The 15,667-nt window shown below is 40.1% G+C and overlaps 1 protein-coding gene across 1 annotated transcript in view; it reads left to right on the top strand.

Moving 5' to 3' along the window:
- Positions 1 to 15,667, top strand: part of LOC146382290 (protein arginine N-methyltransferase 8-B) — a 32,185-nt gene that overhangs the window by 13,307 nt on the left and 3,211 nt on the right. Inside the window, exons 4-9 of the mRNA XM_084932810.1 lie at positions 1,386 to 1,449; positions 4,205 to 4,347; positions 6,166 to 6,253; positions 7,462 to 7,577; positions 11,346 to 11,496; positions 15,196 to 15,317. Coding sequence (XP_084788936.1) covers positions 1,386 to 1,449; positions 4,205 to 4,347; positions 6,166 to 6,253; positions 7,462 to 7,577; positions 11,346 to 11,496; positions 15,196 to 15,317 — 684 coding nt within the window. The remainder of the gene's footprint in view (positions 1 to 1,385; positions 1,450 to 4,204; positions 4,348 to 6,165; positions 6,254 to 7,461; positions 7,578 to 11,345; positions 11,497 to 15,195; positions 15,318 to 15,667) is intronic.

Raw genomic sequence — 15,667 nt, 5'->3', positions numbered from 1 at the left:
CTCTATGAACAGTTCCACCAACTCCAAAAAGGTTGGAATGGTCATTTTTAAATGATAGATTAAGATGTTTCAGTTATATTCTTTGATTATTGTAATTCACGGGTTTTGGTTGTGCTTGTGTTATATTTTTAGTGCTAGGATTTTGGTTTATTTTGGCTTTCTCGTGTTCCTCGTCTTGTCACGCTTGTCTTCGTGTTCCCTCTGTCTTTCCAGTCAGTCGTGTCTCCGTCTCAGTGACAAGTCTGAGTCTCTGTGTTATACTTCCTGTTTTACTTTGACAGTCTGTGTCCTTTGTCAATTATTCTGCTTTGCTTCCTTTGTCTCATTAGGTCTGATTACTCCCAGCTGTGCTGCCCTTTGTCGCGTCGTACCCTCACAATGCTGTGTTTTTCCAAGTTTACAGTTCCTGGTTTGTTTTCTAGTTGAAGTTTCTTGTTTCCAATTTTTAGTTTAGTTTTGTATTTAATGTTAGTTTTTTCCAGTAATAAAAGGTGCTGCTTTCAGTTACATTCGCGTGTGTGAGTCCTGCATTTGGGTCCTACATCCTGCCAGTTTTGTGCTAGACTAAATAAAGTGTGCTAAGTATTTGTTTACACTCTGGAAATATGTCCCGCACAAAAATTCGCACAACTTTAACAAGTTACATTTGGAAAATGCTGCTCAAGTACAATTTTAAAAATATCACACAAAATGACATATTGTAACAACCTTTATTATTGTGGTATAGCACAGCCAGTGTGTGTGAGTATAGTGGCAGCCGTTACATGCTGCTCGTGTGTCTGTTCAGAGAGACCTCACCATTGTAACGGGCTGGCACCGGCGACTATCGATCTCCGTGCATGTATGTACGGACAGAGTCGAGCCGTGGAGACCTGGCTTGTATGGTCTTATGTTGCTAACAACAAATAAAGATCTGTTGTTCGATTTAACTGACTGGCTTCGAGTTATCTGGCTAACCTCCACAAATGCTGGACCTGCTAGCCGCTCCTTCCTCGCCAGACTGCTGTTACAGTATCAGTCGCAAGGATGAAACTGAAGCTTTTTGGTTTTATGCTTTGATTTATTGTTGCTGCTAATATGTAATTCATCTGTATTTGCATGACTAAACGGATTCAAGAGTTTCATAAATTTTTTGTTAGAAGTTTGTTATTTATTTTCTATCTACTTTTGTAATTTATCATGGAGTATGCATGTAACGTTTCCAGTTTGTGCAACAGCAACGTAACATACGGTAGTTTGGCTTTTATCCAGGGCTTCCCAGGCAACATCAGTAGGGCAGTAATATTTAAAATCGCCTGCATTATAAGTGAAGTCATGTTATTGTGAGTACAGGCAAAGTGTATGTGAAATTCTTCACTTAAATAGCTTTTCTTTTTTTCTGCCAGATTGAGTGTTCCAGTATATCGGAGTACTCCGAGAGGATCATCAAGTCCAACCACCTTGACAGCGGTAAGAGCTGCAGCTGTTCCTCGTCTCACAATTCTGATGACACATGCACTCCATCGTCAGTGAAGAGAGCAGTAAAGTAGGTGAAAGTCATGATAGTGAATGAAGATAAATGAGGGAGGAGTGGCAGAAGAGAACAAGAAGAGATGTGATCAGCTGTCCAGGATCACTGCTAATATGTAAAGATGATCTTTTCACATTAAAAAAAACTGCTCACTGCAAACTCACTGCTCGTTGACTAGGTTACACTGTATATACTGCTGGTTCTGTCTAAGTGCTGTGACATGCATTTCATTTGATCTAAAATAAAATGTCCAAATAAAAATTAAACTGTGCTGCCAAAAGCATTTGCTCGGCCGTGAAAACACAATCCACTCCACATTCCTCAGTAAGTTTGGAGGTCTATAGTGACGCTGCAGAAAGCTAGCGACCTCTGTGGACTACGCACCTCAGCGCCTGCTGTGATTTTAAGTGGCCTACTACTATGTCACTACTTCATTGTAATACCACTAACACATAACCGTGAAATTTTTAGTAACAAGGACATTTCATGACTATACTTGTTGCACAGGTGGCATCCTATCACGGTACCATGATAGAGTTCACTGAGCTTCTGAGAGTGACTTAGTCTTTCACAAATATTTGCATAAAAAGTCTGCATGCCTGGGTGCTTGATTTTACACACCTGTGGCCAGTGTTGGGAAGGTTACTTTTAAAATGTATTCCACTACAGATTACAGAATACATGCCCCAAAATGTATTTTGTAATGTATTCCGTTACGTTACTCAATGAGGGTAACGTATTCTGAATACTTTGGATTACTTAATATATTATCATGCTGTTTACAGCTACATGAATGTGATTTATTGCTATTACTGAAGGTCCGCGGCTCCGAACCGTAGTAAAGGGACCTCTGGCTACTACGTCGGGTTCCGTGTCGGGCTCGTAGCCGAAAAATAGCTTTACTTTGTTGTCTGGGTCAAGTTTGCTAGCGAGAGACAGAGAGAGGCGTTGAAAGGCTGCTCCAACGGAACTTATTGTTTCGGAGGAAAACACGAACAAAGCGTACAGTCGAGTCTTAATAGCTTACTTACAGCTGGGCTCGTCAGGCTCTCTTCTTGGCTGCAGTGGTTATTATTATATTTACATGCTTCCAGCTCCCGTTTTTGCTCGATGACAACTGGTAGTTTTCCACTCTCCTTTTTCTCCCTCCCTCGCTCACAGACACATAACAGGTATGGCAGTCCATTCTCCCTGCAGCACGGACTACACTGCCCATCAGGCTACATTCTTTAGGGCTATGCCTGTAGCATTCTGCCTATTAGCTTAGCACAACAACAACAACAAAAAGGCGCTCACTCACCCAGGAAACACACAGTCGCAGAGAGAGAGAGCGTCACCCTGTAACCATGGTAATCGTAACGCTGCCGCCTGGAACAACAGAACGTAGCTGTCAAACAAAACCCAAACAGTCCTGACCCGCGACAATATGAAACAGGAAAATACCGCAGTGTAATCCATTTATTTCAACAAAGTAACTGTATTCTAAATACCACCTTTTTAAACGGTAACTGTAACGGAATACAGTTACTCATATTTTGTATTTTAAATACGTAACGGCGGTACATGTATTCCGTTACTCCCCAACACTGCCTGTGGCCATGGAAGTGATTGGAACACCTGAATTCAATGATTTGAATAGATGAGTGAATAGAGTGTAATTACACTGCATGTACCAATAGGCTAGGTTAAATATTGTATGATGAATAATAATAACGATGAGTATGTTGAAGGTATACTTTAAAACAACAGCGCGTGCACATTGTACAGTATGAGCATATGCGTGACCAAGGGCGTTTATAACCCAGCACATTTTTGAGTGGACATTCCTTCATCATTGTTCTTTACACTGGCTCATTTGTATTCATTTGCAGAAATATGCTTCCATCCTGTGTAACTTCAAAGTGTATGTTATGATCAGACCACCTGCTGTGCGTCAAATTTCCTGCCAAGCCCCTGACTCTGCACCTACCAGATAATGGAGCTATAAACCACCCTGTCAGCAAATGCCCCGTTTTTTTCTAAACCTATGAATAACAAGTATGCTTAAGTAACCGAAGAAAAGAGTTATCTGTGTGTTTACTGAGTTCTGGAAAGCAAATAAGCAATCAGCAGTTGGAGTAACAGGGTTGACGTGTCATTGTGAAGACATCTTACTTACATTTTACTGAATTTCCCGGAGGAACCCACCCGAGGGATTAATAAAGTTTCATCTAATCTAATCTAAGCTCTAATCTAATCTGTATAATCAGGGAAACTCTTCAGTCACTTCTTTCCAAAGCAGAACAAACAAAGCTGAAGTCAGCTAATCTCAGGCAGGGCGAAGATCGACTCCTCCACCGCAGTCCCCAGCTGGTTTCATTTTCATAACAACACAATGGCTGCTGTGTTAGCCTACAAAGCATGAACAGGTGTGTCACCACTCACAGTTTCTTTTCTAAAATTACTAGTAATAAACTACGTTTTTGTTGGAAGTGGTTTAACAGATGGTGCAGCTATTCCTTCACCCAGCGAAATAATAATAATTTTAATAATAATAAAAGTAACAAACAACTAATAATACAACTTTCATACGTCCCCTAAAATATACTTTACCTTATACTTTTTAGCCCCCAGAATTCCCACGTTATTGTAAAGACTTAAAGATTCATTTAAACTTTATTATATTACGGTTTTAAAATGTTTTGTGTGTTTCAGTTATCACCATTTTCAAAGGCAAGGCTGAGGAAGTGGAGCTTCCTGTTGAAAAAGTTGACATCATCATATCTGAATGGATGGGCTACTGCCTCTTCTATGAATCCATGCTCAACACTGTCATCTTTGCCAGGGACAAGTGGCTGGTAAGACGTCTGGATTGTGTGCGTTTGTGTATCCTACAACAACACAAGTCACCAAGATACCTGATACGCTTATGAAGAACACGTAGGCAGATGGAGTTAAATAAACACGAGCTGTTGATCATTGAAGAAAATATCAGCAGCACAACAGGGAGTATTAACAGATGATCTGGCAAGGAGAAGATTAGGGACACAGGTGAAAACAATCGTGAAGTCAGGGGGAGACAGACAGGAAGCTCACATAAGACGCTTCAAAGTAAAATGTTTTATTAGCGAGGGAGACACGAATACTAACGCTAAACATGAGGCAAGTAAACAAAAGGGACCGAGGCATCAATACAGTCTGAGACAGAGGGAGGTGTGACAGAAACAGAAGCAAGCCAAAGCATAAGAAAACTAAAACTCACGACTAGAAGCCGTAAAGTAAATCAGCAAGAGACTCCAATGTAGTCAGAACTTTGAAAGTCAAAGCACGAATCTAAAAAAATACAATAAACAATGATAGGTTTGTAGCTTGAACCTATTCGCTGGAACGTTGAAGACAATATAATTACACAGCAAGCAAGACACGAAGTAGGCAAAGTTCTTCATGTTTCTCGTGCACGGGAGAGAACCGGACAAACGCCGTTCCTTCGCTTGACCCCAGTCGCTCTCGTCCGCTCCCCCGTAACACTGCTCTTTTATTGAGGTTACATGAATATGCATAGGTTCATTAACATATGACGTCTACATACAAACAAAGAGTACCTTGCCTGTGTGTGTGTGTGTGTGTGTGTGTGTGTGTGTGTGTGTGTGTGTGTGTGTGTGTGTGTGTGTGTGTGTGTGTGTGTGGGGTCAGAGTGTGACCCCATAAATGACTTCCCTAAACCTGCTGGTCTGGAAGTCCAACAGTTCATCTAAACAAAAGGCACTTAGACTAAAACAGATATAGCTACGTTTATCCTACCATAAAACAATAAGAGAAGGTACGACCTCTCCCATGCTCCCAGAGTGCTCTGGACTGCACACAAAGTTTGCAGACTATTAAGGATCAAACCTCTACCAATCTAAAACTAATTATAAAACTCTAAGCATACATAAGTAGATATTTCTAAGCATAAATGACAATCAACAATACAAAACCTAACAAACACAAAACTCTAAACTTTACACAGAGGAACAACAGAAGAACCTCAGAAACTACGAAATCCAAACCAAGCAACCACGACCGACACAAAATGTTTAAAGTAATAAAATACAGAAAGTATAAAGCTGGAATTATAATATTCTCAAATGTTAGGACAATTGAACAGATTTAGGATTACATTTCTAATAACACTCACAGCTGTCTGCACTCGCTGTTAGCAGATCTCGGCTGAAGTCCCGGGGTGACCGTGCGTTTGCTCTGGCTGCCCCGGTCTGATTCCATTGCACTGTTCAAATCACGACTAAAAACCCACTTATTCAATCTTGCCTTTCCCTCTAGTTAATATTTCTTTTATGATTTTATATAATGCACTTTTATGCTCATTTAATTTCTTGTTTGCTCTGTACCTGTTGCTTTCCTATGTATCAGTGACAGCTACCTGCTTGCATACTTAGTACTTGCTTTAGTCCTATTTCTATTATCTTCCTTCTATTCTCTATGTTACTTGTTAAGCACCTTGGCATACCCTTGGTTTTTAAGTGTGCTTTATAAATAAAGTTTATTATTATTATTATTATTATTTATTTATTTTAAAGATCTACATGTTAGTTTTCAGTTTATTTTATTTTATTTTGGTCAAACGTTTTGCAGTTTTGATGCATTCCTAATTCATCTCTGGGTTTTTTTTTTTCCAGAAACCTGGTGGATTAATGTTTCCTGACCGGGCCTCCCTGTATGTGGTGGCCATAGAGGACAGGCAGTACAAAGACTTCAAAATACACTGTAAGTGCAGTTTATTGCCAAAATCATGTTTTTGCCACTTGTCCTGTACATAGCGTGGCTCTTCAGTGGCTGTAACCAGAAATACGACTTGCTGGATGGATGCAGAAAGCACCATCAACACACCCACGTTCTGCTCTCCACTGTGGGCACACACACACAGCCTTTCCAGCTCTGCAAATAATTTTAAACTATTTCTGAGGTACAAGACTGGGCGTGATAATTGATATTATAAGTCAACAAGCCTCTCCATCTCTGTATGATCCCCTGTATAAACCCTGCAAGGAGCACTGTGGGCGATTTATTGCTGCTGGACATAAAGCAGCATAAAGTCTGCGCACAACCCAAAATGACAACAGTAGGCCTCCTACTCACAGTCCTCCATACATCTGGGAAATTATACAACCACAGTGCACCAGATAAAATCTAGCCAATCATATCATATTGGCCTTCTTATGTCTGGCTAGTTCAGTTAAGCTCGCTGTGGCTCTGAAGTGCTCTATGCACAAAGTCACGCTGAGACAAGTGTACATATTGACCGCAAACTTTTTCCAATGGCACGGAGCCAAAGACGACCTTTATCTCAGTTGGAAGTGCCTTTCTGTAGCACTCCAGCATTCTAAGAGCATCCTGCAGTCATTAGTGCTACTCTGGGCTGCAGAGTAAGTTAAGTGGGCAGCAGGAAATGCAAATACACAGCATTACAAAAGCCCCCGGGGGTTTGTGACCTGTTCATTATCACCAGTATTTCAGCGCGTTCAAGTAGTTCTTCCCTGCCTCTTGGGCCACAACAGAGATGTTTGCTCACACACTCTCTTAAGGTGCTTTGTGAATAATTTATGCACCAATTTCACTTGAGCAACGAGGATATCCAGGGCAAGAATGCTGCCTGTGTTCAAGGGGCTCGTGTTGACAATTCATCGCCATATACAATGTGACTTTCATCTGTCAAAATGAAAATCATTCCAAAATGTCAGGATATATATCTCTAGGATCTTAGATGAGACTATTCTGGGAGGAGCAAAGCCCCCAACCAGAGATTTTTATTTATTTATTTTTTCATATTCAGCCCAAATGTTTACATATCCTGTGGCTTTTGCCGGCTCTATAAACCAAATAGAAACTTGGAGCAAATACAACAGAAGAAAATATTAATTCTAAATATGTTTAGAATGTGATAACAAATCATTTTGTGACGCTATATTTACCAGGGTGGGAGAACGTGTATGGCTTTGACATGACGTGTATCCGTAATGTGGCCATGAAGGAACCCCTGGTGGACGTAGTAGACCCCAAACAGGTGGTGACCAACTCCTGCCTGGTCAAGGTTAGTACTGTGAATCATATTTTGGCTCATGGGTAATGTTCACTGCCTGATCAGTCAATATGCACCACTGCCATTGCTGATTATTAACTGAAGCAACAATAAAAAGGGTTTAATGCCAATTCTGAGCTTCAGATTTCATTTCTTGCTCTGGAAATATACAGTTTAGCAGTTCTGTTTGTGGCATAATTAACCTGGTAAAACACACCAGGGTTGCACGTTAACTACTGATTAACTACCCAATGACATTGTTTGACTGGCAAACGTATTGTCTAACATACCGCGGCTGTTATGAGTGCCACCTCGATGTTGTTCTGTCTGTGGCTCCCACTGTGTTTATTTGACTGATCACACTGCTGTGCCATGCATGCCAATAGCAGTCTGTCTAGTCTCCCTGATTGTGCTCCTTGTCATAGTGACCTTCTTATCGCTGGCCTTGATTAGATGGCTCTGCCCTGTCACACCTTTGTCCCGGTGGAATATTGTTGTGCGGTTATACCTGCATTTCAGTGTTGCCTCTTTCATGTTCCCCTTTTAGCTCATACTTTTGTCACCTTACAAGTCTTTCCACACCGCTTTGAGTTCAGCTGTTTTCAGTCCTATTACCACGCAGGCATCCCATTTGCCCTTACAGACATTTGTGAAAGAAATAATTGCTCTGAAGAGGTCAGTGAATTTGAATGTGTTACTGTAATAGGATACAATTGTTGCAACAATTTAGTTTGTGAAATTATTGACAAAAGGAAGCATTTAGGAACCACAGCAACTCAGCCACAAAGAAAATTTGCAGAGATCGATGAGCGCTGAGGCACATGTTAGCTAAAGAGCCATAGACCTCCTCAGGCATTAACATCAGCACAAAAACTGTGCTAGGAGCATCGTTCCATGGTTTCCATTGCCAAGGTGTAACATGTAGGTGGGCCAGTACTTTTGCCCATATAGCATATATTGTGATCTGAGAACTTTCTAGAGTCAAAGCTGCTATGGTCCCATAGCAACTATATGACTATGGGGAGTATCACAGAATTATAACGTATCACGGTGTTTTGAAATCTAAATGCTATGATTTTCAGCACTATCAGCACAATTTCTGCTTCCAGTTAAACTGACGATGTATTATAGAGCATTGCAGTGCACCCACACCCACGAGTGCAGTCTCCAGTATTGGTAAAATAAGCTGAGCTCAGAGAGCAGTGAAAGATGACAAATGCAAGTAGCAAAAAGAGTGACTCACTTAAAATAAAAAGAGTGAGATTTCTTTTCTGTGAAGGTTCTCAGTCATCCAGCTCATCCTAGTCTAAATAGCTTAGAAACGTTTCAACTCTCATCCGAGAAGCTTCTTCAGTTCTAAGAGCAATTGGTGGAGAGTCCCAGATTTAAGCCCTATGGAAGTGTCCCCCCAAGAGAGTCATGGACCCCTTAATGATCCTCTACCGGTCCGTGAGTCGTTTGGTACCGGGTCGCGAGAGTTGAGGCTCAGGTGTGAAATGTATGGTTTTCAGGGTTTTTATCGGTTTTCAGCGTTATTTTGTTATCGTTTTTATCGTTAACTCTGTTTTCCTGGGTCTTTTCACGTGTGTTATGAATAAATCTTCTTTTTTTCGGTACCGGTACTAGTTTTATTTTGTTGTATTTATCCGCGACACCTTAAAGGCCGGTCCATGAAAATATTGTCGGGAATAAACCGGTCCGTGGCGCAAAAAAGGTTGGGGACCGCTGCTCTACCTAATCACACGAGCCAAGGTGTGAAAACAGGTGTGGGTCACAATCAGCCAAGGTTTTGGGTGAAGCCTAGCGCCACCCTATCATGTGATTTCCTGAGGTCAAATGGCCCAGGATGTGATTGGGCCTTATGGTGTCTGAAGGGATCTCAAAACTGGATTCTAGATGGCAGACAGTTGGTGTCGTAAACCACCGCCTCTGTTCAAAGATGGACATGGATGCTTCTTTCACTCCTCTTTCTTCAATGGATGGATCTGTCTTCTCTGTCCAAAATGTGAACATTGGCATCCTCGAAGGAGTGACCTTTGTCCTTTAGATGCAGGTGAACAACCGAGTCTTGTCCTGCTGACGTGGCTCTTCTGTGTTGTGCCATGCGTTTATAAGTATGTTAGTCTTTTTAATCAAAGCAAAGGTCTGTTCAATATTTCTTGTGCAAACTAGTTGTTTATATGAGTAGTTCCAGTAACTTAAATCACTGCAGCTTAGTTTTTTAGTTTTAGTTTCCCCCTCTGTATAAACTGACTTAGGCAGACAGCCCTTGAGATAAAAAGTGTATGAGGCTGATGGGAATAGGGGTTTTTTGCTTCTGGGATTTTTTTTATATCAAGGCCTTACACCATTGATACCACACTGAAAAGAGTGGTATTAAGGCCTTGGTGTAAGGCCTTTTAAAGACATGCAAATCCATTCAAAGTCACTGTGTTGACTTTAAATGAATTACTGAATGACCTCATTAAAGTTGTATAACCGAGGAGTAGCACGTACAGGACCCCGTGTTATTAAACCTTGACTGAAAGCTACTGTAACGATACTCGGGGAGCATTATTAGCAAGTATGATCGTGAAGAAAACAACCTGTATGATGGTGCTCTTAAAATGTTTATTTTGCCTTAGGAGTAATTGCTAGAGGATAAACATTGCAATGCAGTATATTGCTGTCTTAAACTTTGAAATGTGACTTTGAGAAGTTTATACTGCATGACCAGAGTAAACATCTCGTAAATGTGTTTATGGGATTAATTATATTTTAAAGACAGCAGGGGAAATCTGATATTATTGTTGCAGTGTTTTATTGTCACCAAACATAAGGCTCATTCCTCTGCAGCAAATGTGGCATCTGGCACCAAAGCCATCAGTGAATATCTATTAGCACTGATGCCACGTGAAATGCCTTCATGTTTATGCTGTGGTAGCAGGTTTCGGGTAAGCTTTCCTCTGTTGTGCAGTAATCATAGATAATTCTTTATGTTGACAGTAAACCAGAATAAGGAGGAACGTGCTCCACACTTAGCATGACTCACTGGAATGATATGGGAGACCTTGTAAAATTGATTGGAATCACATTTATAGACTTGGGTTGTAGAGCCTTGCATGACATGATCCCCAACACTTGGATCATGACAAATATGGGCACAGCTCCTTCTTCTTGTCTATCCTACACAGCGGTTACTGGCTTCTACTTGTGGAGGTAAATGGTAAATGGACCGATTCTTATATAGCGCTTTTCTACTTCACGGAGTACTCAAAGCGCTCTATACAACATGCCTCATTCACCCAATTACACCCATTCTCACAAGCACTTTATCTGCACTTAGTGCTTTCTAACGACATTCATACACATTCATATGGATGCATCGGAGAGCAAGTTGGGGTTAGTATCTTGCCCAAGGACACTTGACATGCAGACTGTAGGAGCCAGGGATCAAACCACTGACCTTCTGATCAGTAGGTGACCTGCTCTACCTCCTGAGCTACAGCCACCCAAGTGGAAGCTTCACTGTAGGCTCCATCTTAATGTTGGTCGTTTTTTCCTCGATGTATTGCAGATTTATTTTTTACAGCCTTTTAAAAATGGTAGGTTTAATTTCTTGTTGTGTGAATAAATAAAAGGTAAGAGCAAAGCGCTCTATTAAAGAATTCATATACATTTCTAAAAGCACACTTCTGAGACTTTTCTTTGAAACACAGTGAAAGGGAGAACTTAATGTAATGACTCACATAAGAAACTTGTCATTTGTTTATGTAAAAAAAATATTTTTTACTTTTACAGGAAGTGGACATCTACACAGTAAAACCTGAGGACCTGTCCTTCACATCATCTTTTTGCCTGCAGATCCAGAGGAATGACTACATCCACGCACTGGTCACTTACTTTAACATTGAATTTACTAAGTGTCACAAGAAGACAGGTTTTTCCACAGGTAAGATACCCAGCACTTCTGCTTACTTCATATTCTGTACAAGGCGTCTTCATCTAGCTGTTTGTTTGCCAGTTTATGCACAGCTTCAGTAGTCGAGCTGCATTATATCTATTAATGTGACAATTAAACTTTCTGGTCATCATCAAGACATAAAAATTTGAGAAAAATAGCCTTACAGCCACTAGCAATCTGACTCCTGGCCCTCTGAATCTGAGGTCTGTAGAGCGAGAGATGTAGTGTTTTTTTTCTTTGCAATTTCTCTGAGCATTGCACAGTCTGACCTCGAGGTGAGTTTGCCTTGGTGTCCACTCCTGGGAAGATTTGCAGCTGTCTTGAATGTTTTCCACTTGTGAATAATCTTCCTCACTGTAGAATGAAAGATGTCTTCATTTTATTTATTTATCTGCTTTTTTTTTTATTGAAAGGGCCTTATAACTCTACCAGGATTCATTGCTTTTGTTTTTCCTCCTGGGCACTGTGATAAAACACACACACATAATTATTACATATCAGAAACTTCTGATCATCTAAAAGTGATTACCAGCACCTGGTTGCTACTTTACCTTCTTAATTAGTGTGGAAACAGACTGCATAGAGTCCTGTGAAAAACGTGTTGCACTTTTGATAGACATGACACATAATTAGAGACTAATCAGCAAATAATAGAGCACAGACATTATATGGAGATAACCAGATGAAACCATCCAGTTATCTGCACCGTTTTGTCTTAAAAAAGAAAAAAAAAAAACTAATTAAAAAAAGACAAATCTACATAAACAGATCTAAAACTATTTTCTAAAACTAGTCTCTTTTATTCCATTGAGAGAATTCTGAACTTTCTTTGGAGCAACAACCTCAAAAGGCCCGGTCTCCTTTTGTCTTGAGCAGTGTTGGTCAAGTTACTTGAAAAAAGTAATCAGTAACTAAATACTGATTACTTCCCCCAAAAAGTAATCCCGTTACTTTACTGATTACTTATTTTCAAGAGTAACTAATTACTCAGTTACTTAGTTACTTTTTAAAAACACGATTTACAACCTGAACAGGTGATAAAGCGATAGATCTTTCAGACCAATTCTACTTTTTCTATATAATCCATCATACAAAATGTAATCAAATGGAAAAGTCTCTTTTTAAAACTTGTTTTATTAGTTTTTATCTTTTAACTTTATGCATCAAGCAAAGATTTAATTATATGCAACATTCTCTGACTGGAAGAAATTTGTTTAATATTTAAACCTATTTTCTGCACATTCCAGCACATAAAATATATATTTTTTTGTGTGTTTACACTCAGTCTATCAAATAGATGCAAGTAAAACACAGCAGAAAATAAATAAAATCAAAGACTAGCGGTCCTGTTGCTCTATTTTCACCTGTTAAGCAGGAGCGGGGTAGGCGGAGGTTTACCCTGGTGCAGGTGTGCCGCAGCGGTCAGTGGAAGAATCCGCGAGTTTTTCTGTGAGTTTCCCATCACGTCGTTGCGCACTCGGTGCTTGCTCGGAAGTTTAGGGTTTTTTTCGCTGTAAAAAGAAGTTTTCTTCCCACGCACAACGGACGCTAATGTTTTTGTCACTTTTTATGGAATCAAACTCAAAGTAAGGTCAGTACTTCCACGCTTTAAACGCTGCACGCTCATACTCTCTCCGCACTTGATATATGATCCATTGTTGATCTGCACACAGCTGTTGTCACCAACCTCGCACTCGCTTACGTCACTGTCATGAGACACTCTTGCAAAAAAATCACGGTTTTAGTAACGCAGTAACGCAGCGTTCCTACGTGAAAGTAACGGTAATCTAATTACCGTTTTTGCAATAGTAATCCCTTACTTTACTCGTTACTTGAAAAAAGTAATCAGATTACAGTAACGCGTTACTGCCCATCTCTGGTCTTGAGTGTGGAAACTAACAATAAACCCTGATAAGAAGACCATGGATTCCTACTGGTATTATGTGCTACAGTTGCAAGAAGAATGGAATCACATCAGGGAAAACCTGCCTTTATGTTTAAAAAACCCAATCCCTTTCATAGTAGGACATACAAATAACACAAGTCACTTTCTGCAGTCTAAATTAGGAGTGATAGATTCAGAAGACCCTAGGTTAAAGAGTGTCCTGTTTCTGAAGCCCTGTGTTTCATCACAGTCCAATGAGAATCAGAGCTGTATACTTTGCCCAGTGGGAAAGGCAAAAACCACACTTCCTGTCAGGTTTTGTGTTCCTCATTGTGCTCACTTCTTTTCATAGATGGCAGACCAGTGCTTTCTCACCTTGCATGTATGGAGGCCCCAATTTGTGTGAAATTAGGCCAGTCCAAACATTTGAGATTGTGGCGTTCTAAGAGAATGACTGCAATTTTAAAACCTGTGTGTGACTGACCTCTGTTGGTGAAGGAGAACATTAAACTGAAATGTAAAGAGGAATAAACTGTCTTAACTGTTGGATTAACAAATATATCTTTTGGCTCTTTTGGTTAAAAAAAATGTGTGTAAGCACAGGTCACCTTTAATTTGTCAAGTACACCATCATCAAGACCTTGTGACTTTTACTCAAAGAGATGTATTGTTTCCTAACATTGGCTTTTTCTGATAAAGGAACAGTCCCGTCTATTGATTTTCTGTAAGTGTGTCTGCCAAGCAAAGTTTCCAGTGTCAAAACTTGGGCCTTTCCTCCTGAAAAGGTTAGACAGATTAAAAATTACACACAAAAGGCTAAAATGGGCCATCAGTCTTTCACGCGGTCGTGAAGGACAGTGTATCAGACACACACACAGACTGTCAGGTGAGGAGAAAAAGGTTAGGTCAGTACAAAAATACCATTTCATCTACTGCAGTTGCAGAATTAGATGAAACAGAATTAGTTTCTCAGTGCCTTTATTGAACTATGCCCTAAAAAAGACCCTGGCCTGTGTAGCAGTATGCTGATTGGCAGGCCCTTATATCTATGGACTCACAAAGCTGCCACACAAAAGCTAACAAAAAGTCTAATTTATTTTAAGTGGTATTGACAGCGATGGTCAGAATCCTGGCCAATGCTCACATTGGTTTTGGGACTGGGATTTCAGGTTTTACATTCATGCAAACTATATGAATGCAGATAAAGAAAGACTACAAAGACACAAAGTGAAATGGTAATGGAAGAAGTCTGACAAAAGTTTTAGTTGAGAGGCAAGAAATTTGTTATCTGCATTTTACTTCAGAGCTGTATTCTGGATCTCAGGTGAAGACACATGCCTTTTTTTGCACTTAGTTAAATTCACATCAGGTAGTTAGGCAGCTGTGTATCGGTAAAAAGTCTCATGATTAATTTCTTGTATGCTTACATAGTATTCAGATCTTTGGAAACATTGTAAAAGGGATAACTATGTGGAGAAATGCACAGCTGCATTGGGATGACTTATTGTTGTCTTCAGTCTGGGTTATTTAGTTGGTGTATTGCACAAATTAAACACCTGAGATATCTGCAGCTGTTCATTAAAGTCAGTAAATAGTAACAAGACTTTAATCCAGACGTGTGGCAATAAACACCAACTAAAAGGTCTTTTCACAAACTGCGAACTAGTCAACAGTTCCTGTAAGTGATCAATGATTTGTTGATCATTACGAAAGTCATTAGTGACATAAGTCAATTATGATTACTCTTGATTTTAGGCATTCATTGTGAGTATTGTGAAAGTGTTTCTCTGTGTGTATTGCAGCGCCAGATGCTCCATACACCCACTGGAAGCAGACAGTATTTTACCTGGAGGACTATTTAACAGTCCGAAGAGGAGAAGAGATCGTTGGCTCAATTGCTATGAAGCCCAATGAGAAAAATGTTGTAAGTACTGGTATGGATATATTTTGAAATTAGGATGGATGGATGGATAGATAGATAGATAGATAGATAGATAGATAGATAGATGTGTAAATGAGTCATCCCCTGCCCACAGCAGGCTGTTTCCTCTTCAGTTTTGTCTGCCTGTCATGCAGGCAGCAGCCCTGCAGTGACTTCAACAAACAACAACAGATTCTATTGTTGACCTTGTCAGTGTCCTCTCCTCCCCTACGGGATGGAGAAGCGGCGCCTGCTTTCTCTTCACAAACACTCTGCTTTTGTAATACCATGTTCTGCACTCTGGTCAAAAAGGAGATCTCATCTCTTGTCTTACTTGTTATTTTCTTTCTTTC

Source organism: Perissodus microlepis, chromosome 7 (assembly GCF_051167445.1).
Source record: "Perissodus microlepis isolate ML-2025 ecotype Zambia chromosome 7, ASM5116744v1, whole genome shotgun sequence".
Lineage (NCBI taxonomy): Eukaryota > Metazoa > Chordata > Actinopteri > Cichliformes > Cichlidae > Perissodus > Perissodus microlepis.
The sequence above is the reverse complement of the archived record's forward strand: the minus strand, read 5'-3'. Positions and strand labels throughout refer to the sequence as shown.